Source organism: Arachis duranensis, chromosome 9 (genome assembly GCF_000817695.3).
Source record: "Arachis duranensis cultivar V14167 chromosome 9, aradu.V14167.gnm2.J7QH, whole genome shotgun sequence".
NCBI classification, from domain to species: domain Eukaryota; kingdom Viridiplantae; phylum Streptophyta; class Magnoliopsida; order Fabales; family Fabaceae; genus Arachis; species Arachis duranensis.
The window spans coordinates 34,199,020-34,225,019 of NC_029780.3; the positions used below are offsets into that span (position 1 = coordinate 34,199,020).

Here is a 26,000-nt window from a genome sequence, read left to right on the forward strand (position 1 = left end):
TTTAATTTCAAATGGAGGGTGGTTACTGGATTTCTATCCAGAAAATTCAAAATTCTAAGCCTATCTCCTAACTGATTTTTAAATTTCGAATTTAATTTTGTTTCTATAAGGGGTGGTTGTTACACGCTGTCGCTGGTGACGGATATTAGGGCGTCGAAGTCATCGCCGGGGAGCTGATACTTGAAGTGGATGTCATTGGCGGCGTCAAAGAGGGCGGAGAGTTCGGCGAGCATGGCGGTGAAGTCGATTCCACGGTTAACGTAGTGGAGCTTGTTGTGGCCGCGGACGTAGGAGATCTTCTTGTCGTTGGAGCGGTGGTGGATCTCGCGGCCATAGCTGCAGAGAAACTTCACGTCATAATTCTCCATGTTCTGAACTTTTCTTTCTGCGTTTGGAGTTTGTAATCAGAAGGAGCGTTAGCAATGGAAATCGATGAAATAATTTCGTTGCCGATAGCGAAATTAAAACGAAGTTATTTCATCGATTTCCATTGCTAACGTTCCTTCTGATTACAAACTCCAAACGCAGAAAGAAAAGTTCAGAACATGGAGAATTACGACGTGAAGTTTCTCTACAGCTATGGCGGCGAGATCCACCACCGCCCCAACGACAAGAAGATCTCCTACGTCGGCGGCCACAACAAGCTCCACTACGTTAACCGTGGAATCGACTTCACCGCCATGCTCGCCGAACTCTCCGCCCTCTTTGACGCCGCCGGTGACATCCACTTCAAGTATCAGCTCCCCGACGATGACTTCGACGCCCTAATATCCGTCAGCAGCTTCAGCGGCCTAAACAGCCTGATGCTTGAGTATGATAACCTCTACAGAAATTCCCCTAAAACTGCTCGGATGAGATTATTCATCTTCCCTGGTAACGGTCTTGATTTTGCATCCACTCAACCTTTCCCAGCTAAACTGAAATCCAAAGTCAACGGCGGTGCTGTTGTTCCTCCGCAAATTACGCCGGTGAAGTTCCAAGATCTGCCACCGGTTAAAAATTTTAATACCTTAGACCGGGTGCTGGATTCGGATCCAAAAGTGAATGGACTGGTCGAAGATTCTGGTTCTTCCCGTTTGAATAATCCGTTACCTACTTTACAGTATGATGTTTTCATCAACTTCAGAGGTGAGGATACACGTGCAAGCTTCACTTCCCATCTTTTCAAAGCCCTATCCCGAAAGCAGATAGTTACATACACTGATGACTTGCTTTACGAAGGAGATTCGATCACGTCCCTCCTCCTCAGAGCAATTGAAGAGTCTTGCCTTTTTCTTGTTGTATTCTCAGAGAACTACGCATCCTCAAAGTGGTGCTTGCAAGAACTGGTTAAAATAATGGAGTGCAAGAAAGAATTTGGACGGCTTGTTATACCTGTCTTCTACAACGTTTATCCATCACATGTAAGATATCAGCTAGGAAGTTACAATGAAGCGTTTAAAAAACACTTGCAGAATAACAAGAAGGCGGAGGTTCAGAAGTGGAGGGAAGCTCTCACTGCAGTAGCAAATTTAGAAGGCTTGGACTCCCGTTCTTATAGGTAAGTATCCGTTTATTGAGTTAAGGAACCCCTTTTTGTTCAATTTTGTTGACGATCGTGTTACACTGCTCCTAATGTTATGTCTTGACCCCCTCTCTTTTCCTCTTCCTTCATATTGTAGGGACGAAATTGAATTCATTCAAAATATTATCAAAGATATTATGCAGAAGCTGATTGACCATTACCCACCCAATGATAGTAAAAGTCTCGTTGGCATTAGTGAAAATCTTGAAAAGGTAGAATCACTATTAAGTGAATCTGTTGAAGTCAGAATGATTGGAATTTGTGGCATATGGGGTATAGGAAAAACAACTCTAGCAAGAATTATATTTGAGAAATATTCTTATACGTTTGAAGGCTTCTGATTCTTAGAAAATGTACGAGAAAGATCAGGAAACTATGGATTAACTGAGTTACGTCATCGACTTTATTTGGAGCTCTTACAGGAAAAATTTTGGAAAAAAAACAGGAAAATCCGTTTTTGTTGAGAACAGGGTAAGCAAACAAAGAAATTTCATAGTTCTTGATGACGTGAGTAGTTTAGAGCAATTAGATTACCTGGTTCAGAAGCTTCAATGGTGTGGCGCAGGTAGTAAGATCATTATCACAGCTAGAGACAAAAATGTGCTGGTTCCAACGGTTGAAACAATATATGAGATGAAGATATTAGATTCTGATGAATCATTTAAACTGTTTAGTTTGATTGCATTCAATGAAGACTATCCACAACTTGGATACGAGGAGCTATCATGGAAAGCGGTTGGCTGTTGCAAAGGCATCCCACTAGCCTTAATAGCATTGGGTTTTTTTCTTCATTCAAAGAGTAAAACTGAATGGCATAGTGCATTGCAAAAGCTTGAGAAGACACCAGATCTAAAAATTCAGAATATTTTAAGATTGAGTTATGATGGATTAGATGATGAGGCAAAACAAATTTTTCTAGACATCGCATGTTTTTTTAAGGGAGAGCTTGTAGAATACGTAGTTAATCTGTTAGACAGTTGTGGCTTGTATGCAGCTATTGGCATGAGATCCCTTCTTGATAGAGCTTTAATAGCTATATCTCATAATTGTGTGCGGATGCATGACTTGATCCATGAATTAGGTTGGGATATCATATGTCAACAATCTAGTGGAAATCCTGAAAATCGTAGCCACTTGTGGGATTCTAATGATATTCGGGATGTTTTGGGAAACAACAAAGTAAGCCACACACTCTTTTTTGGGAGAAAATTTGTTAGAACAGAGATATAGTTTAGTTGAATTTCTAGAGGCAATGTTTTGATATTACTTGATTTCATTTGATTTAATTGATTTCTTTTTTTGTTTATCAGGGAACTGATTCTTTCGAAAGCATAGTGTTTGATATGTCTCAAATAGCAGATCTACAGTTGAATGCTGATACATTCAAAAAGATGCCTAAGTTAAGATTTCTCAAATTATATATCCCATCAGAAAGTGATGGCAGATTAAATAAACTGTAGCTTCCCGTAGGACTAAAGCCATTTCCTTCTAAATTAAGATACTTGGAGTGGGATACCTACCCTTTGCCATATCTGCCATTGAATTTTTGTCCTGAGAAGCTTGTTACTCTTCGCATCCAAAACAATAAACTTAAAAGACTTTGGGATGGGATTCAGGTTTGTACACAATGCATGTTTTGTCATTTGTTTGATTGATGTGTACAAACCTGAACCCCATCCCAAAGTCTTTTAAGTTTAATGTTCTGGAAGCGAAGAGTAACAAGCTTCTCAGGACAAAAATTCAATGGCAGAGATGGCAAAGGGTAGGCATCCCACTCCAAGTATCTTAATTTAGAAGGAAATGGCTTTAGTCCTACGGGAAGCTGCAGTTTATTTAATTTGCCATCACTTTTCGATGGGATATATAATTTGAGAAATATTAACTTAGGCATCTTTTTGAATGTATCAGCATTCAACTGTAGATCTGCTATTTGAGACATATCAAACACTATGCTTTCGAAAGAATCAGTTCCCTGATAAACAAAAAAAGAAATGAATTAAATCAAATGAAATCAAGTAATATCAAAACATTGCCTCTAGGAATTCAACTAAACTATATCTCTGTTCTAACAAATTTTCTCCCAGAAAAGAGTGTGTGGCTTACTTTGTTGTTTCCCAAAACATCCCGAATATCATTAGAATCCCACAAGTGGCTACGATTTTCAGGATTTCCACTAGATTGTTGACAAACGATATCCCAACCTAATTCTTGGATCAAGTCATGCATCCGCACACAATTATGACATATAGCTATTAAAGCTCTATCAAGAAGGGATCTCATGCCAATAACTGCATACAAGCCACAACTGTCTAACAGATTAACTACGTATTCTACAAGCTCTCCCTTAAAAAAACATGCGATGTCTAGAAAAATTTGTTTTGCCTCATCATCTAATCCATCATAACTCAATCTTAAAATATTATGAATTTCTGGATCTGGTGTCTTCTCAAGCTTTTGTAATGCACTATGCCATTCAGTTTTACTCTTTGAATGAAGAAAAGAACCCAATGCTATTAAGGCTAGTGGGATGCCTTTGCAATAGCCAACCGCTTTCCATGATAGCTCCTCGTATCCAATTTGTGGATAGTCTTCATTGAATGCATTCAAACTAAACAGTTTAAATGATTCATGAGAATCTAATATGTTCATCTCATATATTGTTTCAACCGTTGGAACCAGCACATTTTTGTCTCTAGCTGTGATAATGATCTTACTACCTGCGCCACACCATCGAAGCTTCTGAACCAGGTAATCTAATTGCTCTAAACTACTCACGTCATCAAGAACTATAAAATTTCTTTGTTTGCTTACCCTGTCCTCAACAAAAGTGGATTTTCCTGTGTTATTTTGCCAAATTTTCCCTGTAAGAGCTCCAAATAAAGTCGACGACGTAACTCAGTTAGTCCATAGTTTCTTGATCTTTCTCGTACATTTTTTAAGAAGCAGGAGCCTTCAAACGTATAAGAATATTTCTCAAATATAAGTCTTGCTAGAGTTGTTTTTCCTATACCCCTTATGCCACAAATTCCAATAATTCTGACTTCAACAGATTCACTTAATAGTGATTCTACCTTTTCAAGATTTTTACTAATGCCAATGAGACTTTTAGTATCATTGGGTGGGTAATGGTCAATCAGCTTCTGCAAAACATCTTTGACAATATTCTGAATGAATTCAATTTCGTCCCTACAATATGAAGGAAGAGGAAAGGGGAGGGTGTCAAGACATAACATTAGGAGCAGTGTAACATGATCGTCAACAAAATTGAACAAAAAGGGGTTCCTTAACTCAATAAACGCATACTTACCTATAAGAACGGGAGTCCAAGCCTTCTAAATTTGTTGCTGCAGTGAGAGCTTCCCTCCACTTTTGAACCTCCGCTTTCTTGTTATTCTGCAAGTGTTTTTAAACGCTTCATTGGAACTTCCTAGTTGATACCTTACATGTGATGGATCAACGTTGTAGAAGACAGGTATAACAAGCTGTCCAAATTCTTTCTTGCACTCCATTATTTTAACCTGTTCTTACAAGTACCACTTTGAGGATGCGTAGTTCTCTGAGAATACAACAAGCAAAAGGCAAGACTCTTCAATTGCTCTGAGGAGGAGGGACGTGATCGAATCTCCTTCGTGAAGCAAGTCATCAGTGTATGTAACTATCTACTTTTGGGACAGGGCTTTGAAAAGATGGGAAGTGAAGCTTGCGCGTGTATCCTCACCTCTGAAGCTGATGAAAACATCATACTGTAAAGCAGGTAACGGACTATTCAAATGAGAAGAACCAGAATCTTCGACCGGGTGATTCACTTTTGGATCCGAATCCAACACCTGGTCTGAGGTATTAAAATTGTTAACCGGTGGCAGATCTTGGAACTTCACCGGCGTAATTTACGAAGGAACAATAGCACCGCCGTTTACTTTGGATTTCAGTTTAGCTGGGAAAGGTTGGGTGGACGCAGAATCAGGACCGTTACCAGGGAAGATAAATAATCTCATCCGAGCGGTTTTAGGGGAATCTCTGTAGAGGTTATCATACTCAAGCATCAGGCTGTTTAGGCCGCTGTGTAACACCCTAGGTTAAATCCTATCCATGAAGGTCTTTAAATAAGGTGCCACACTTGATAGAGATAAAAAATGGACTAAATCGTCATGCAAGGGAGGGTGGAGTGCGCGTGAAGGGGGAAAACGAGTAGCACTAAAATGATGAAATTGAATAATAACTTATCCATGAGTATGGTTCAAAATAAAATGCTTAAAGGAAATTAAAGAAACTAATACGTCCTAATTAATTTCGTCGAAGAAGCTCCCATACTTGTGTCCTATCCTATCCTTGATCGGGACACTTCAGTTATTCATGAATCGGGGTACCAGTGATCTTCTTCCAACACCTTTTCGCGCAGTGAAGATCCGGTTCCTTGGTGTGGGATGAACTAAGACTCGACGGGGTGTCGAGGTGGGTGAATAGGGTATGTATTCCACCTTTGGACTTTCGCAAGAATTCGACTCCTCCTCTGGATCCTCCTCCATGGCATCTTCCTCCTGGTCAGGGTTGTTGGATTCTTCTTCCTCCGTCTCAGAATCTGATTCGAGATGCACCACTTCGGATGACCGTTTCTTGAATGCTGAAGCGTTCTTATCTAGGAAGGTGACGACGGGCAGTTGGGATTCTTTCTCCATGAACTCTCGACCTAAGTAGATGGTTTGGAGCACGGTAGTAGTGGTCGTAACTACCCACGCTTGCTTCGAGGGGTTATACTCAGAAGTTACCTTCGGGGGGCACTGCATCGCTCTATCCGCCGTGCCATGTTCCTCTGGAGATAGTATGGGAAAAGAAAAGGGATGAGAACTTAAGGTCTCAGTAGGAGTGCTATGCAACACCTCCATGCCTATCTCCAGCCCACGTGCGGGATTTTAAAAAGAGTCGTACGACATGGCATGTAATATGATTCTTGCTTGTAAAGCACATAGGTAAAAAGGAAAGCACATAGAAAAAAATAGAAGAACAGTAACATATGAAACATCGACATGTTCATAAATAAATCTTGAAATGTCTTAGCGATCACCTTCCCTTACCAAGGAATCATCTCAATATCTTGTCTTTGGGGGTCACCTTCCCTTACCGAAGGATCATTCCCTCAGTTTAATTTACAATTAGGGTTCTTTAGGCATACACAAGAAGAGATTCATGCAAGAATAGATCATGCAAGAGGGGGAGGACATATACTATGATAAAATAAGCATGTTGAATAGGATGCTATAAGAAAGTAGGTACTCTCGGTCCTAGAGGGATATTAATAATATAAAATATCGTACAAATGTCCATTACATAGAAAAATAGGATATTTTGAATAGTTAAATGAAACAGTTATAAGGAGACATGTACTCTTAACTCAAAGAAATATTATTAATCTAATGGTATAAAGGTTAATATAATTCCACGTAATAAAATAGGGGATATTAATTAGTTGAATAAATCAATTATAAGGAAACATGTACTCTTGACCCTTAGAAGATATTAGTAATATAATGTATAAAATATACTCTAAGTGCATATAGTAAGAATGGGGTATATTAAATAAGACATAAAAAAACATGTACTCTTAACATTAAAAAGATAATCATAATATAATGGAATAAAAGGTCATGTAAATGCACATAGTAAAATTAGGGTGATTAAATAAAATATTATAAAGGGGCATGTACTCTCAACATTAAAGGAATAATAATATGGTTGTATAAAAGGTCATGTAAATGCACATAGAAAATTAGGGTGATTAAATAAAACATTATAACGGGACATGTACTCTCAACATTAAAGGAATAATAATATGGTGGTATAAAAGGTCATGTAAATGCGCATAGAAAATTATGGGATATAAATCAAGAGGACATAATTAACATAAGAAATAATCATGATCAATGTGGATGAAAGATAAGTAAAGGATCATTAATGCTGTAAGACACATAAAAGGACGGTAGCCATGCATGAATGGAAAGGAAATAAAATAGAGCATACTACATGCCAATATAAGAGTAAGAAAAGCATAATTCTCTACTCTTTTTTCTAACGCTTCTTTTGAGCTTTCCTCTTGTGTTTGCACACAGAATATATTTTTTTTTGTAGAGAGAGAAGGGAGAGGATTAGTATTTGAGAGGAGTGACTTTCTACCTATAAGTGCACCCCTATTTATATACATTTGGGGATAGGGTGGTTGGGATAATTTTAATTTCAAATGGAGGGTGGTTACTGGATTTCTATCCAGAAAATTCAAAATTCTAAGCCTATCTCCTAACTGATTTTTAAATTTCGAATTTAATTTTGTTTCTATAAGGGGTAGTTGTTACACGCTGTCGCTGGTGACGGATATTAGGGCGTCGAAGTCATCGCCGGGGAGCTGATACTTGAAGTGGATGTCACTGGCGGCGTCAAAGAGGGCGGAGAGTTCGGCGAGCATGGCGTTGAACCGTGGAATCGACTTCACCGCCATGCTCGCCGAACTCTCCGCCCTCTTTGACGCCGCCGGTGACATCCACTTCAAGTATCAGCTCCCCGGCGATGACTTCGACGCCCTAATATCCGTCAGCAGCGACAGCGGCCTAAACAGCCTGATGCTTGAGTATGATAACCTCTACAGAAATTCTCCTAAAACTGCTCGGATGAGATTATTCATCTTCCCTGGTAACGGTCCTGATTTTGCGTCCACCCAACCTTTCCCACCTAAACTGAAATCCAAAGTCAACGGCGGTGCTGTTGTTCCTCCGCAAATTACGCCGGTGAAGTTCCAAGATCTGTCACCGGTTAACAATTTTAATACCTTAGACCGGGTGTTGGATTCGGATCCAAAAGTGAATCGACTGGTCGAAGATTCCGGTTCTTCCCGTTTGAATAATCCGTTACCTGCTTTACAGTATGATGTTTTCATCAGCTTCAGAGGTGAGGATACACGCGCAAGCTTCACTTCCCATCTTTTCAAAGCCCTGTCCCGAAAGCAGATAGTTACATACACTGATGACTTGCTTTACGAAGGAGATTCGATCACGTCCCTCCTCCTCAGAGCAATTGAAGAGTCTTGCCTTTTTCTTGTTGTATTCTCAGAGAACTACGCATCCTCAAAGTGGTGCCTGCAAGAACTGGTTAAAATAATGGAGTGCAAGAAAGAATTTGGACGGCTTGTTATACCTGTCTTCTACAACGTTGATCCATCACATGTAAGATATCAGCTAGGAAGTTACAATGAAGCGTTTAAAAAACACTTGCAGAATAACAAGAAGGCGGAGGTTCAGAAGTGGAGGGAAGCTCTCACTGCAGTAGCAAATTTAGAAGGCTTGGACTCCCGTTCTTATAGGTAAGTATGCGTTTATTGAGTTAAGGAACCCCTTTTTGTTCAATTTTGTTGACGATCGTGTTACACTGCTCCTAATGTTATGTCTTGACCCCCTCTCTTTTCCTCTTCCTTCATATTGTAGGGACGAAATTGAATTCATTCAAAATATTATCAAAGATATTTTGCAGAAGCTGATTGACCATTACCCACCCAATGATAGTAAATGTCTCGTTGGCATTAGTGAAAATCTTGAAAAGGTAGAATCACTATTAAGTGAATCTGTTGAAGTCAGAATGATTGGAATTTGTGGCATATGGGGTATAGGAAAAACAACTCTAGCAAGAATTATATTTGAGAAATATTCTTATACGTTTGAAGGCTCCTGATTCTTAGAAAATGTACGAGAAAGATCAGGAAACTATGGATTAACTGAGTTACGTCGTCGACTTTATTTGGAGCTCTTACAGGAAAATTTTTGGAAAAAAAAACAGGAAAATCCGTTTTTGTTGAGAACAGGGTAAGCAAACAAAGAAATTTCATAGTTCTTGATGATGTGAGTAGTTTAGAGCAATTAAATTACTTGGTTCAGAAGCTTCAATAGTGTGGCGCAGGTAGTAAGATCATTATCACAGCTAGAGAGAAAAATGTGCTGGTTCCAACGGTTGAAACAATATATGAGATGAAGATATTAGATTCTCATGAATCATTTAAACTGTTTAGTTTGATTGCATTCAATGAGGACTATCCACAACGTGGATATGAGGAGCTATCATGGAAAGCGGTTGGCTGTTGCAAAGGCATCCCACTAGCCTTAATAGCATTGGGTTCTTTTCTTTATTCAAAGAGTAAAACTGAATGGCATAGTGCATTGCAAAAGCTTGAGAAGACATCAGATCCAGAAATTCAGAATATTTTAAGATTGAGTTATGATGGATTAGATGATGAGGCAAAACAAATTTTTCTAGACATCGCATATTTTTTTAAGGGAGAGCTTGTAGAATACGTAGTTAATCTATTAGACAGTTGTGGCTTGTATGCAGCTATTGGCATGAGATCCCTTCTTGATAGAGCTTTAATAGCTATATCTCATAATTGTGTGCGGATGCATGACTTGATCCAAGAATTAGGTTGGGATATCGTTTGTCAACAATCTAGTGGAAATCCTGAAAATCGTAGCCACTTGTGGGATTCTAATGATATTCGGGATGTTTTGGGAAACAACAAAGTAAGCCACACACTCTTTTCTGGGAGAAAATTTGTTAGAACAGAGATATAGTTTAGTTGAATTCCTAGAGGCAATGTTTTGATATTACTTGATTTCATTTGATTTAATTCATTTCTTTTTTTGTTTATCAGGGAACTGATTCTATTGAAAGCATAGTGTTTGATATGTCTCAAATAGCAGATCTACAGTTGAATGCTGATACATTCAAAAAGATGCCTAAGTTAATATTTCTCAAATTATATATCCCATTGGAAAGTGATGGCAGATTAAATAAACTGCAGCTTCCCGTAGGACTAAAGCCATTTCCTTATAAATTAAGATACTTGGAGTGGGATGCCTACCCTTTGCCATCTCTGCCATTGAATTTTTGTCCTGAGAAGCTTGTTACTCTTCGCATCCGGAACAGTAAACTTAAAAGACTTTGGGATGGGATTCAGGTTTGTACACAATGCATGTTTTGTCATTTGTTTGATGGATGGGTGTGATTTTTTAACCCCATATTATGGTTTACCATTTTGGTTTTTCCATTTGCATTATTGCAGAATCTTGTTAATTTAGAGGAAGTATATCTAACAGATTCCCAAAAGTTGGTAGAGCTTTCGAATTTCTCCAAGACAGATAATCTCAAAAGTGTTTATTCACCCCCGTAAGAAAAGAATTTGTCCCCAAATTCTAGGTCCGAAATTGGTCGATGAGGGTTGTTAAATAACTTTAGGGGTCTTATTTTAACTTCCCCACTGTTGGGGAGGAAAGAAAATCTTCACCATGATCGTTACTTGTAAACAAGTTCGGGAACTTCTGTCTCATGTCTGCCTCCTTTTCCCATGTGTAGTCCCTTGAATTGCCGCTACCCCATGCCACCTTTACCAGTCATATCGTCTTGTTCCTTAGTTGCTTCGTGCTTCCGTCTACAATCTTCATGGCTGGTAGTTCAAAAGTCAGGTCGTCTTTGAGTGTTACATCTTCTTGCTGTAACACATGGGTTGGATCGTGCTGGTATTTTCGGAGTTGGGACACATGGAACACATTGTGTAGCCTCGATAGATTTGGTGGTAGGGCGAGCTGGTATGCTGACTTCCCTATACATCGGAGGATTTGGAATGGACCCAGGTACCGGGGGCTCAGTTTTCGTACCTTAAGAGCCCTTCCTACCCCGGTGGTGGGGGTGATTTTTAGGAACACGTGATTACCCTCCTGAAATTCGAGGGATTTTCTTCATTGATCTGCGTAACTCTTTTGTCGATTATGAGCGGTGCGCATTCTTTCCCTTATCCTTTTGATATCTTCTGTGGTATGTCTTACTAATTCTGGTCCTAAGTAGCCCTTTTCTTCTGGTCCATACCAGCATAAAGGAGATTGGCATCTTCGCCTGTACAGTGCCTCATATGGTGCCATTCCGATGCTACCATGGTAAATGTTGTTGTAAGCAAACTCGATCAGTGGTAAGTGACTCTCCCACTTTTCTGGTCTGTCTAGCACACAAGCTCGTAACATGTCTTCCAACGTCTGGATGGTCCTCTTCGTTTGTCCGTCTGTTTGCGGGTGGTATGATGTGCTCAAGCACAACTTTGTCCCAAACGCCTTCTGCAATGCTCTCCAAAACCTAGAGGTGAATCTTGGGTCTCTGTCCGAGACTATGGTTGATGGTACCCCGTGTAACCTCACGATCTCTTTGATATATAGCGTGGCTAGTCTTTCTAACGAGTCGGTCGCCTTGATTGGTAGAAAATGGGCAGTCTTTGTAAGCCGGTCCACAATGACCCATATGGCATCACGTCCTGTTTGAGTACGAGGTAGTCCCATGATGAAATCCATCGATATGTCCTCCCACTTCCATTCTGGGATGCCAAGGGGTTGCAATACCCTTGAGGGTTTTTGATGCTCGATTTTTACCTTCTGACAAATCAGACATTTATTCACGACCGTAGCCAAATCCTTTTTCATCCCTGGCCACCAAAACATCTTCTTCAAATCATGGTACATCTTCGTCATGCCAGGATGAATGGTAAAATCGACTTTATGGGCTTCTTCCGTGATCTTGTTTTGGAGATCGCTTTCCCTTGGGACACAGATTCGACCTTGGTATCTCCATACCTTGTCCTCTCCTTTGGTGAAGCCTTTCAATTTTCCTTCGTTGACAAGGCGCAGGGTTTCTTGAAAGTCGGGGTTGGAGCTCTGCACCTTAGTTATTTGTTCCTTGAATTGACTTGTCACTGTTAGGTAGCTCAGATGTATGCTTTCTGGAGCGGGGGTGACTTGTAAGTTCATGTCTCTGAAATTCTTTATCAACTCTGCCTCTTTTATCATTAGCCATGATGCCTTGAGTACCTTCCAACTCAGAGCATCAGCCACTAGGTTAGCCTTCCCCGGGTGGTAGTTTAGAACAAAGTCATAGTCTTTAAGGAACTCCATCCATCTCCTTTGTTGCATGTTGAGTTCCTTCTAGTCGAATAGGTACTTTAAGCTCTTATGATCAGAGAATACTTGAAACCCAACTCCATACAAATGGTGTCTCCATGTTTTCAGTGCAAATACTATCGCGGCTAGTTCAAGGTCGTGAGTTGGATAGTTGGCTTCGTGGGTCTTCAGTTGCCTCGACGCATACGCCACTACCTTTTTGCATTGCATTAGTACGCAACCCAATCCTTGCCCTGAGACATCGCAGTAGACTTCAAAAGCCATGTCGGGGTTAGGTAGGGTTAGTACTGGGGTGGATGTCAAGCGACATTTTAACTCTTGGAAGCTTCTTTCGCAATCTGGTGTCCAAATAAACAGGGTATCCTTCCTGGTTAAGCGAGTTAACGGTAGGGCTACTTGGGAAAACCCTCTTATGAACCTCCTATAGTAGCCCACCAATCCTAAAAAACTCCTTTTTTCTGTTACTGACGTCGGCCTTTCCCAGTTTAGTACAGAGTCCATCTTACTTGGATCTACTGATATTCTGTTGCCAGAAACTATATGTCCATGAAATTGTACCTCCTTCATCCAAAACTCACACTTGGATAGTTTCTCGTATAACTTTTTCTCTCGGAGGGTTCCTAGTATTACACGCAAGTGCTCCTTATGTTCTTCTTCTGTCTTGGAGAAAATCAAAATATCATCTATGAACACCACCACGAGACTGTTAAGGTAAGGTCAAAAGATTCTATTCATGTAGTCCATAAAGACGGCGTGGGCATTGGTCAACCCAAAAGACATTACTGTAAACTCGTAGTGTCCGTATCACATTCGAAAAGCCGTCTTTTGGATGTCTTCCTCTCTTACCCTTATTTGATGATACCCTGATCTCAGGTCAATTTTGGAGAACACTGTTGCACCTTGTAGTTGGTCCATTAAGTCATCTATTCTTGGGAGGGGATACTTGTTCTTCACCGTGATTTTGTTAAGTTGTCTATAGTCTGCGCAGAGACGCATACTGCCATCTTTCTTCTTCACAAATAAAACTAGAGCTCCCTAGAGAGAGACACTTATTCTGATGAATCCCTTTTGCAGTAACTCTTCCAGTTGGTTCTTCAGTTCAGTGAGCTCCAACGGAGCCATCCGGTAAGGGGCTATGGAGATTGGTCCCGTCCCAGGCACCAAATCTATGGAGAACTCGACTTCTCGTGTTAGGGGAAAAGAGGGAATATCTTCGGGGAAGACATCTGAAAAGTCTTGTACTACTGGTATCTCACCCAACTCCTGATTGAAATCTGCTTTTATCGAATTTAGCAAGGCATATTTTTGCCTCGTACCTGTAGCTTTGGAGGATTTTGGAAGGTCACTGGTGTCTTGTATGGATTGGGAAGGAAAGATGACTTTTCTCTCAAAACAATCTAACAAGACTCAGTTTTTGTTGAGCCAATCCATTCCTAGGATGATGTCTAATCCTACTAAAGGGAGGCACACTAGGTCAGCAAGGTATGACCTACCTGAAATGAGGATGCAAGTCCTCTGATAAACCTGCTGAGTTTTGACACTCTTACCGGCTGGGGTGGTTACTAGTAGGACATATGATAATTTGGTCATGGGTAAACTGATTCTACTAGTAGCAGAGAGATATAAATGAATGAGAAGCACCAGTATCGTATAAAATAGTTAAAGGAGCTCCATTAATTGTGCACTTACCCTCGATTCGATCTTCTGACTAGTGGGATTCCTCGCTGCTGAGGGCAAAGACTCGCCCCTGACGCTGGGGTGCATTGGCAGAGGGTGGAGGAACTGCTGGGTATTCCCTGGCAATATGCCCCGACTGAAAACATCGGAAGAAGACATTTTGCCTGGCAAGGCACCTACCCCTATGTTGCTTCCCACACGAAGCACACTCCTTGAGTTCGGTGTTCTTTGGTAGGGGGTCAGTGGGAGGTTTCTGACGACTCGTGTCCTGTTGAAGTTGCCTTCCTGTAGGTCTTCCAAGAAAGGCCTTCTTCTGCGATGGCTGTTGAGAAGATCCTTGATTTAGCTGCCTTTTCTTGAAAGCCTCGCTTCTTTCTGATGCTAGCTTTTTGGTGCATTCTTCGATCACCTGGCACTTGCTAACAAGGGAGAGAACTCCCGGATTTCCAGTGGAGCTATTGCGGTTAGGATTTCTGCCCTGAGCCCTCCTTGATACTTCATACACTTCCACTTTTCGTTTGGATTAGCCTTATACATTGCGAAAAATTTACAGAGCCTCTCGAACTTCTCCGTGTACTCTGCAATACTCATCCTATCTTGCTTCAGCTGAAGAAACTCCATCTCCTTGGACTCTCGAATAGAAAGGGGAAAGTACTTCTTGTAGAAAGCTTCCTTGAAGGTGGCCCAGCTGATATCTGTTCCAGCATCCTCCAACAACCGTCTTGCTCCATCACACCAGAACTCGGCATCAGATTTAAGCATGAAGGTAGCGTAATTCACTTGCTGCACCTCAGTGCATGGAAAAATTGTGAATACTTTTTCCATTTCTGTCAGCCATTCTTCTGCCATATCAGGGTCGAGGGCCCCACGAAACTCAGGCGGACCGATCTTCTTAAAGTCAGCAAAAGACGTACTGGTTTGTCCTTCCTCCAGCCTGGGAGTATTGGGACCCCTATCCCCAGTGAACAGTTATTGAGCCATCAGGGTAGTGGCTTGGGCCTGTTCCTTCATCACCTTGGCCATCTCCTTCATGTGCTTTGCAAGGGATGAGGAGTTCGAGCTCGATCTACATGGGCGTCCATGACTCGCCATAAGTCCTCTGTTCATGGATAATCATAGGGAGAAACTTTTATTAGTCATACCTCCTAAGGCACGATCCCTAGGATCGACTTTGCTCTGATACCAATAATGTAATACCCTAGGTTAAATCCTATCCATGAAGGTCTTTAAATAAGGTGCCACACTTGATAGAGATAGAAAATGGACTAAATCGTCATGCAAGGGAGGGGGGAGTGCACGTGACGGGGAAAACGAGTAGCACTAAAACGATGGAATTGAATAATAACTTATCCATCAGTATGGTTCAAAATAAAATGCTTAAAGGTAATTAAAGAAACTAATACGTCCTAACTAATTTTGTCGAAGAGGCTCCCATACTTGTGTCCCATCCTATCCTTGATCGGGACCCTTCAGTTATTCACGAATCGGGGTATCAGTGGTCTTCCTCCAACACCTTTTCGCGCAGTGAAGATTCGATTCCTTGGTGTGGGATGAACTAAGTCTCGACGGGGTGCCGAGGTGGGTGAATAGGGTACGTATTCCACCTTTGGACTTTCGCAAGGATTCGACTCCTCCTCTGGATCCTCCTTCATGGCGTCTTTCTCCTGGTCAGAATTGTTGAATTCTTCTTCCTCCGTCTCAGAATCTAATTCGAGATACACCACTTCGGATGACCGTTTCTTGAATGCTGAAGCGTTCTTATCTAGGAAGGTGACGATGGACAGTTGGGATTCTTTCTCCACGAACTCTCGACCTAAGTAGATGGTTTGGAGCACGGTAGTAGTGATCGTAACTACCCACACGTGCTTCGAGGGGTTATACTCAGAAGTTACCTTCGGGGGGCACTGCATCGTCTCTATCCGCCGTGCCATGTTCCTCTAGAGACAGTATGGGAAAAGAAAAGGGATGAGAACCTAAGGTCTCAGTAGGAGTGCTATGCAACACCTTCATGCCTATCTCCAGCACACGTGCGGAATTTTAAAAAGAGTCGTACGACATGTCATGTAATATGATTCTTGCTTGTAAAGCACATAGAAAAAAAATAGAAGAATAGTAACATATGAAACATCGACATGTTCATAAATAAATCTTAAAAAAAAAAGAGAACATCATTATGATCAAACTTTGCCTTATACTTTCTCTTTTCCTCAACTTATAACTTTTATGAAAGGTATTGAGTTCAAACCGGTATAAAATGAGAGTCCCCTTCCTTACCGAAGGTTCTTATCTCGAACGTCTTAGCGATCACATTCCCTTACCGAAGGATCATCTCGATCAATCACCCTCTCTTACCAAGAGATCATCTCGATATCTTGTCTTTGGGGGTCACCTTCCCGTACCGAAGGATCATTCCCTCAATTTAATTTACAATTAGAGTTGTTTAGGCATACACAAGAAGAGATTTATGCAAGAATAGATCATGCAAGAGCGGGAGGACATATACTATGATAAAATGAGCATGTTGAATAGGATATTATAAGAAAGTATGTACTCTAGGCCCTAAAGGGATATTAATAATATAAAATATCGTACAAATGTCCATTACATAGAAAAAAATGATATTTTAAATAGTTGAATGAAATAGTTATAAGGGGACATGTACTCTTAACTCAAAGAAATATTATTAATCTAATGGTATAAAAGTTAATATAATTCCACGTAATAAAATAAGGGATATTAATTAGTTGAATAAATCAATTATAAGGAAACATGTACTCTTGATCCTTAGAAGATATTAGTAATATAATGTATAAAATATAATCTAAGTGCATGTAGTAAGAATGGGGTATATTAAATTTATTCATAAAAAAAACATGTACTATTAACATTAAAAAGATAATCATAATATAATGGAATAAAAGGTCATGTAAATGCACATAGTAAAATTAGGGTGATTAAATAAAACATTATAAAGGGGCATGTACTCTCAACATTAAAGGAATAATAATATGGTGGTATAAAAGGTCATGTAAATGCACATAGAAAATTAGGGTGATTAAATAAAACATTTATAAAGGGACATGTACTCTCAACATTAAAGGAATAATAATATGGTGGTATAAAGGGTCATGTAAATGCGCATAAAAAATTATGGGATATGAATCAAAAGGGCATAATTAACATAAGAAATAATCATGATCAATATGGATGAAAGATAAGTAAAGGATCATTAATGCCATTAGACACATAAAAGGACGGTAGCCATTAATGAATGGAAAGGAAATAAAATAGAGCATACTACATGCCAATATAAAAGTAAGAAAAGCATAATTCCCTACTCTTTTTCCTAACGCTTCTTTTGAGCTTGCCTCTTGTGTTTGCACACAGAATATATTTTTTGTAGGGAGAGAAGGGAGAGGATTAGTATTTGAGAGGAGTGACTTTCTACCTATAGGTGCACCCCTATTTATATACATTTGGGGATAGGGTGGTTGGGATAATTTTAATTTCAAACGGAGGGTGGTTACTGGATTTCTATCCAGAAAATTCAAAATTCTAAGCCTATCTCCTAACTGATTTTTAAATTTCGAATTTAATTTTGTTTCTAGAAGGGGTGGTTGTTATACGCTGTCGCTGGTGACAGATATTAGGGCGTCGAAGTCATCACCGGGGAGCTGATACTTGAAGTGGATGCTTGAGTATCAGCTCCCCAGCGATGACTTCGACGCCCTAATATCCATCACCAGCGACAGCGGCCTAAACAGCCTGATGCTTGAGTATGATAACCTCTATAGAAATTCTCCTAAAACTGCTCGGATGAGATTATTCATCTTCATTGGTAACGGTCCTAATTCTGCGTCCACCCAACCTTTCCCAGCTAAACTGAAATCCAAAGTCAACGGCGGTGCTATTGTTCCTCCGCGAATTACGCCGGTGAAGTTCCAAGATCTGCCACCGGTTAACAATTTTAATACCTCAGACCGGGTGTTGGATTCGGATCCAAAAGTGAATCGACCGGTCGAAGATTCCGGTTCTTCCCGTTTGAATAGTCTGTTACCTGCTTTACAGTATGATGTTTCCATCAGCTTCAGAGGTGAGGATACACGCGCAAGCTTCACTTCCCATCTTTTCAAAGCCCTGTCTCGAAAGCAGATAGTTACATACACTGATGACTTGCTTCACGAAGGAGATTCGATCACGTCCCTCCTCCTCAAAGCAATTGAAAAGTCTTGTCTTTTGCTTGTTGTATTCTCAAAGAACTACGCATCCTCAAAGTGGTGCTTGCAAGAACTGGTTAAAATAATGTAGTGCAAGAAAGAATTTGGACGGCTTGTTATACCTGTCTTCTACAACATTGATCCATCACATGTAAGGTATCAACTAGGAAGTTACAGTGAAGCGTTTAAAAAACAGTTCCAGAATAACAAGAAGGCGGAGGTTCAGAAGTGGAGGGAAGCTTTCACTGCAGCAGCAAATTTAGAAGGCTTGGACTCCCATTCTTATAGGTAAGTATGCGTTTATTGAGTTAAGGAACCCCTTTTTGTTCAATTTTTTTGACGATCGTGTTACACTGCTCCTAATGTTATGTCTTGACCCCCTCCCCTTTCCTCTTCCTTCATATTGTAGGGACAATATTGAATTCATTCAGAATATTGTCAAAGATATTTTGCAGAAGCTGATTGACCATTACCCACCCAATGATAGTAAAAGTCTCGTTGGCATTAGTGAAAATCTTGAAAAGATAGAATCACTATTAAGTGAATCTGTTGAAGTCAGAATGATTGGAATTTGTGGCATAGGGGGAATAGGAAAAACAACTCTAGCAAGAATTATATTTGAGAAATATTCTTATACATTTGAAGGCTCCTGCTTCTTAGAAAATGTACGGGAAAGATCAGGAAAGTATGGACTAACTAAGTTACGTCGTCGACTTTATTTGGAGCTCTTCCAGGGAAAATTTTGGCAAAATAACACATGAAAATCCACCTTTTGTTGAGGATAGGGTAAGCAAACAAAGAAATTTCATAGTTCTTGATGACGTGAGTAGTTTAGAGCAATTAGATTACCTGGTTCAGAAGCTTCAATGGTGTGGCGCAGGTAGTAAGATCATTATCACAGCTAGAGACAAAAATGTGCTGGTTCCAACAGTTGAAACAATATATGAGATGAAGATATTAGACTCTCATGAATCATTTAAACTGTTTAGTTTGAATGCATTCAATGAAGACTATCAACAAATTGGATACTATGAGCTATCATGATATGAGGAGCTATCATGGAAAGCGGTTGGCTGTTGCAAAGGCATCCCACTAGCCTTAATAGCATTGGGTTCTTTTCTTTATTCAAAGAGTAAAACTGAATGGCATAGTGCATTGCAAAAGCTTGAGAAGACACCAGATCCAGAAATTTAGAATATTTTAAGATTGAGTTATGATGGATTAGATGATGAGGCAAAACAAATTTTCTAGACATCGCATGTTTTTTTAAGGGAGAGCTTGTAGAATACGTAGTTAATCTGTTAGACAGTTGTGGCTTGTATGCAGCTATTGGCATGAGATCCCTTCTTGATAGAGCTTTAATAGCTATATCTCATAATTGTGTGCGGATGCATGACTTGATCCAAGAATTAGGTTGGGATATCGTTTGTCAACAATCTAGTGGAAATCCTGAAAATCATAGCCACTTGTGGGATTCTAATGATATTCGGGATGTTTTGGGAAACAACAAAGTAAGCCACACACTCTTTTCTGGGAGAAAATTTGTTAGAATAGAGATATAGTTTAGTTGAATTTCTAGAGGCAATGTTTTGATATTACTTGATTTCATTTGATTTAATTCATTTCTTTTTCTTTTTGTTTATCAGGGAACTGATTCTATTGAAAGCATAGTGTTTGATATGTCTCAAATAGCAGATCTACAGTTGAATGCTGATACATTTAAAAAGATGCCTAAGTTAAGATTTCTCAAATTATATATCCCATCAGAAAGTGATGGCAGATTAAATAAACTGTAGCTTCCCGTAGGACTAAAGCCATTTCCTTCTAAATTAAGATACTTGGATTGGGATGCCTACCCTTTGCCATATCTGCCATTGAATTTTTGTCCTGAGAAGCTTGTTACTCTTCGCATCCGAAACAATAAACTTAAAAGACTTTGGGATGATTCAGGTTTGTACACAATGCATGTTTTGTCATTTGTTTGATGGATGGGTGTGATTTTTTAACCCCATATTATGGTTTACCATTTTGGTTTTTCCATTTGCATTATTGCAGAATCTTGTTAATTTAGAGGAAGTAGATCTAACAGATTCCCAAAAGTTGGTGGAGCTTCCGGATTTCTCCAAGACAGATAATCTCAAAAGTGTTTATTCATCTCGAAACTCTTTCATCTTGAATATAATGCTCTTGATATATTTGGAAATAATTATTTATCATGGATATAGATGTTGAAATCCATCTTGATTCAATGGATCTTGAAGATATCATTGAGGCTGAAAATAATACATCCCAGAAGGATAAAAGTCAAGGCCATGATTTTCCTTCATCGTCATCTTGACAAATGATTGAAAAATGAATATCACACATTAAAAGATCTTGCAGATCTGTGGAAAGACTTTGAAGAAAGGTACAATCATGTGATACTTCTTCAAGCGCGATATGTTAGGAAAAACTTTCTTGACCTTCCATGTCTCGAATGTGCTCCTGCAACAGCAATATCGAGAAAAAGAATTTAAAAATATTCTGAGTTAATTTCTTGCTGTCTTGTTGCTGAACGCAACAATGAGTTACTTTTAAGGAATCATGAAGCGCACCCAGTTGGTGCCGCCCCATTTCCTGAAGTAAATGCGGCAATTAACCCCAGAAGAGGTAAATGGCAAGATTTTGATAACAAGAAAAATTATGGAAGGAAAAGAAATTATGTTCACAAGAAAGATCTCACCAGAAGTGGGATAAAGAAAGAAATAATGGGCAAAGTATATCAATTGAGGATAAATGCTTCCGTTGTGGTGGAAAGGGCCATTGGTCACGTACCTGTCGTACCCCAAGGTACCTAGTTGATCTTTATCAAGCATCCTTGAAAATGGATGACAAAGAAAAAGAAACAAATTTTGTTTCAAATAATGAAAATTTCACCACTCATTATGATGTATCTAATTTCTTTAAGGATTCTGAAGGTAATATTGGCTATTTGATCAATGATGGAATAGTTTGATATGTGTATGTGTTTGTTAAGTATTCATGTGAATAATTTAACTGTGCATGTACTTCTACTCATTTTATAATTATCATTTATTTTTGAAGAAAAATGGCAAAGACATATTCTGAAGATATTTGCCGAAATGGATATCATATTGAGACTATGAATGAGGAAAATCATGAGTATTTATGTATCACAACTCATGATTCAAATAAGAAAGTTATACTAGAAAAGTTGCCCTCACTTTCATCTGGGTTATATTATACCAAGATTAGTGCAATTGAATCACATGCCATTGTAAATCAGAAGTTTTCTAGCCTAAATGAATTCATAACTTGGCATAATAGATTGGGTCATCCGGGAACAACCATGATGAGGAGAATTATTGAAAACTCTCATGGACATTCACTAAAGAACCAGAAGATTCTTAAAACTAGTGAATTTTGTTGTGCTGCATGTTCTCAGGGAAAGTTAATTTTAAGGCCATCACCAGCAAAGATTGGATTTGAGTCCCCTGAATTCCTAGAAAGGATTCAAGGTGATATATGTGGACCTATTCATCCACCATTTCGAGATGGTCACATGTGTGCTTATTGTCTTCTCACAACCTAGCATTTGCGAGATTACTGGCTCAAATTATTCGATTAAAAGCACAATTTCCAGAAAATCCAATCAAAGCAATTCATCATGATAATGCTGGTGAATTTACTTCCCAAGCTTTTGATGCTTATTGTATGGCTAATGGAATAAGTGTTGAACATCCAGTAGCTTATGTTCACACACAAAATGGGTTAGCAGAATCACTTATTAAACGCCTCCAATTGATTGCTAGACCCTTGCTTATGAGAACAAATCTCCCAACCTTGGTTTGGGGGCATGTTATTTTACATGCCGCAGCACTTATTCGTTTGAGGCCAACGAGTTACCATCAGTTCTCTCCTATGCAATTAGCTTTTGGCCAGCAGCCAAATGTCTCCCATTTAAGAATATTTGGGTGTATGATATATGTTCCCATTGCACCACCTAATCGCACCAAAATGGGACCCCAAAAAAATTGGGGATATATGTTGGATATGATTCTCCCTCTATAGTGAGGTATCTTGAGATACAAACGGGAAATATATTTAAAGCCCGGTTTGCGGATTGTCATTTTGATGAATCAAAATTTCCAACATTAGGGGGAGAGAATAAGCTTCCTGAAAAGGAACTTAATTGGAATGCATCATCGTTGATGCATTTAAATCCTCGATCAGGGCAATGTGAACTAGAAGTTCAAAAGATTATACATTTGCAAAGAATAGAAAATGAATTGCCTGATGCATTTTCCGATACAAAGAGGATAACTAAATCTTATATACCAGCGGAAAATGCCCCAATTAGAATTGATGTCCCAGTAAGATAAGTAGCCACTAAAGCAAATTCACGCCAGAAGCGTGGCAGGGCGGAAAATGCCCCAATTCGAATTGATGTCCCAGTAGGACAAATAGCCACTGAAGCAAATACACGCCAAAAGCGTGGCAGGCCTGTCGGTTTCAAAGATAAAAATCCTCGAAAGAGAAAAGAGGTAAATATTATTCCTGTTGAAAAAGACATAATAAAGACACCTGCAGTTGTCCAAAATTCTGATATAATTTTAACGCCAGAAGACGTTCAGGTACCTGAAAATTATGAAAATGATGAGATCTCGATAAATTATATCTTTACAAGAGAGAAATGGGATCGAAATAAGACAATTGTCAATGAAATACTTGCATATAATGTGGCACTAAATATCATGCATGAAAGTAAGGATCTTGAGCCAAGATCAGTCGAAGAATGTCGACAAAGGAATGATTGGCCAAAATGGAAAGAAGCCATGAAGGCTGAATTAGACTCACTTGCAAAACGTGAAGTCTTTAGACCTGTAGTCTGTACTCCTGAAGATGTAAAACCTGTTGGATACCGATGGGTATTTGTGAGAAAAATGAAGTTGTGCGCTACAAAGCCCGACTTGTGGCACAAGGTTTTTCACAAAGGCCCGGTATAGATTATAAAGAAACGTATTTCCCAGTAGTGGATGCGATAATATTGTGTTATTTGGTCAGTTTATCTGCATATCATAAACTGCATATGCATTTAATGGATGTGGTAACAGCCTATTTATATGGCTCATTAGATCGGGGTATCTATATGAAAGTCCCTGAAGGAATAAAGATGTCTAAACCATCCAATGAATTTTCGCAGGGGTTATACTCAGTTAAATTGAAAAGATCTTTATACGGTCTAAAGCAATCTGGACGAATGTAGTATAATCGTCTTACTGAGTATCTAGCCAAAAACAGATTCAAGAATGATGATATCTGCCCATGTGTTTTCATAAAGAAAACTGCATATGGATTCATTATAATTGCTGTGTACGTTGATGATTTAAATATCATTGGGACTCCTGAAGAGATTCCAACAATTATAAAAACTCTAAAATAAGAGTTTGAGATGAAAGATCTTGGAAGGACTAAATTTTGTCTCAGCCTGCAGATCGAGCATACAAAAAATGGAATCTTTATTCATCAAACAACATACACAGAAAAATCTTGAAAAGATTTTATATGGATAAGTCACATCCTTTGAGTACCCCAATGATCGTAAGATCTTTGGATGTGGAAAATGATCAATTCCGTCCTATAGAAGAGAACGAAGATATCCTTGGTCCTGAAGTACCATATCTTAGTGCCATTGGAGCGCTGATATACCTTGCCAATAATACGCGACCTGACATATCATTCGCGGTGAATTTACTAGCAAGATATAGTTCCTCTCCAACCAGAAGACATTAGAGTGGAATCAAACAGATCTTTCGATATCTCCATGGAACGGTTGATATGGGATTGTTTTATCCCTATGAATCCAAGTCACAATTAGTTGGCTATGCATATGCTAGATATTTGTCTGATCCACATAAAGGGAGATCCCAAATAAGATACCTATTCACATATGGTGGTACAGCTATATCATGGAGGTCCACGAAACAGAAAATAGCAGCAACCTCCTCTAATCATGCTGAAATACTAGCAATTCATGAAGCTAGTCGCGCGTGTTTTTAGCTGAGGAGCCTAATTCAATATATTCTGTCATCATGTGGATTGATTGATCATAAGATAGCTCCAACTGTCCTGTTTGAAGATAATACAGCATGCATTGCTCAACTTAAAGGCGGATACATCAAAGGTGATAGAACAAAGCATATTTCTCCCAAATTCTTCTTCACTCATGATCTTCAAAATCAAGGAACAATTGTTATCCAACAAATCCGCTCAAGTGATAATCTGGCAGATTTATTTACAAAGTCACTCCCAAAATCCTCCTTTGAAAGATTGGTACATGAGACTGGGATGCACCAATTTTGAGACATTAAATGATGTCGGCAAGAGGGGGAGACTATACTCTTTTTCCCTTGGTCAGGTTTTTTCCCATTAGATTTTTCTTGACAAGGTTTTTAATGAGGCAGTCCCCATCACTAAAGGATATTGTACTCTTTTTCCTTCGTTAAGGTTTTTTTCCACTGAGTTTTTCTTTAGTAAGGTTTTAACGAGGTAATAATCTTAAATGGTCATCCAAGGGAGAGTGTTACGATAAGAATAATGTGGATGACCATAGGTGGCTCATCTTTTTCCATATTAAAATGCTAAGTTTCCAAAGTCATTACATTTAATAATAGTGGAAAATGAAGCCTGATTTCATGTATAAATAGAGGTTGAACCTCAGTGTATAACAATAATCTTCTCTCTCTATTATCTATATACGAAACTTTTCTCTCTTTCTCTCTCTCTTTCATACGCTACTACTATATATATCATCTCCTTTATAATAATAATTGTAGTAAATATTACTACTAAAGTTATCTAATTATATTCCATATTTTATATTTGTTACCTCTTTCTTATTTATTTATTTAGTTATTTTATAACACCAACAGCAGATTTTATCAATTATTAATAATATATAATACAAATAATATACAACGGAAACTCTAATTCTACCTGTCTATCACACTCACATGAATTTAAATATTTTTAAAAATTAATTAGAATTTATAATGTAATAACGTTAATTATATTTAAAATTTATATAATTTTTTTACTATTTTGTATTTTATTTTATATTAAATAAGAGAGATCTCATAAAAAAAAAAAGAGAAGAATCACGTTCAAGTCAAAACGGAGCTGGTATGTAAGATATCTACTAGTATAGATTTAGAATAATATATAAAATATCAGCAATAAAATAGATAATGAAACATATAGTTAAAATTATAGACAGATGTAAAGAACAAAATATTGAAATATACCCGTCCTACTACCTCAATTCACAAGAAGACAATTTTTCCCTCTTCTTATAGATAGAAGATGCTAAGTTCATCAATAACTTTCAAATATAATAATAAATTATTGTATTTAATTATTTTTAAATTTAATTACAAGACCATCATCAAATTTTAGAGAAAAATAATAAATAATAGTTTGAAAAGAACAATCCTCTTTTTCGGTGACATTTTATATATATGAAAATACTATATCATTCTTTTAATTATAAATAAATATTTTTATTATTTTTTATTT

General features: G+C 38.6%; 1 protein-coding gene and 3 pseudogenes across 1 annotated transcript; 3 read left to right on the plus strand and 1 right to left on the minus strand.

Moving 5' to 3' along the window:
* The first annotated feature begins 545 nt into the window (after positions 1 to 545).
* LOC110275670 (disease resistance protein RUN1-like) lies at positions 546 to 3,024 on the plus strand (annotated as a pseudogene).
* A 179-nt stretch (positions 3,025 to 3,203) lies between these two features.
* LOC110275671 (disease resistance protein RPV1-like) lies at positions 3,204 to 5,073 on the minus strand (annotated as a pseudogene).
* Positions 5,074 to 8,049: 2,976 nt separating this feature from the next.
* On the plus strand, positions 8,050 to 8,989 carry LOC110275672 (disease resistance protein RUN1-like). The gene has a single exon (XM_052254258.1). It carries the CDS (start codon positions 8,050 to 8,052, stop codon positions 8,911 to 8,913), a length of 864 nt encoding a protein of 287 aa, XP_052110218.1. The 3' UTR covers positions 8,914 to 8,989.
* On the plus strand, positions 8,984 to 11,299 carry LOC127739705 (disease resistance protein RUN1-like; annotated as a pseudogene).
* The last annotated feature ends 14,701 nt before the right edge of the window (positions 11,300 to 26,000 follow it).

Coding starts and splice junctions, on each gene's coding strand:
- LOC110275672 (XM_052254258.1), top strand. CDS start 8,050: ATGCTCGCCGAACTCTCCGCCCTCTTTGACGCCGCCGGTGACATCCAC.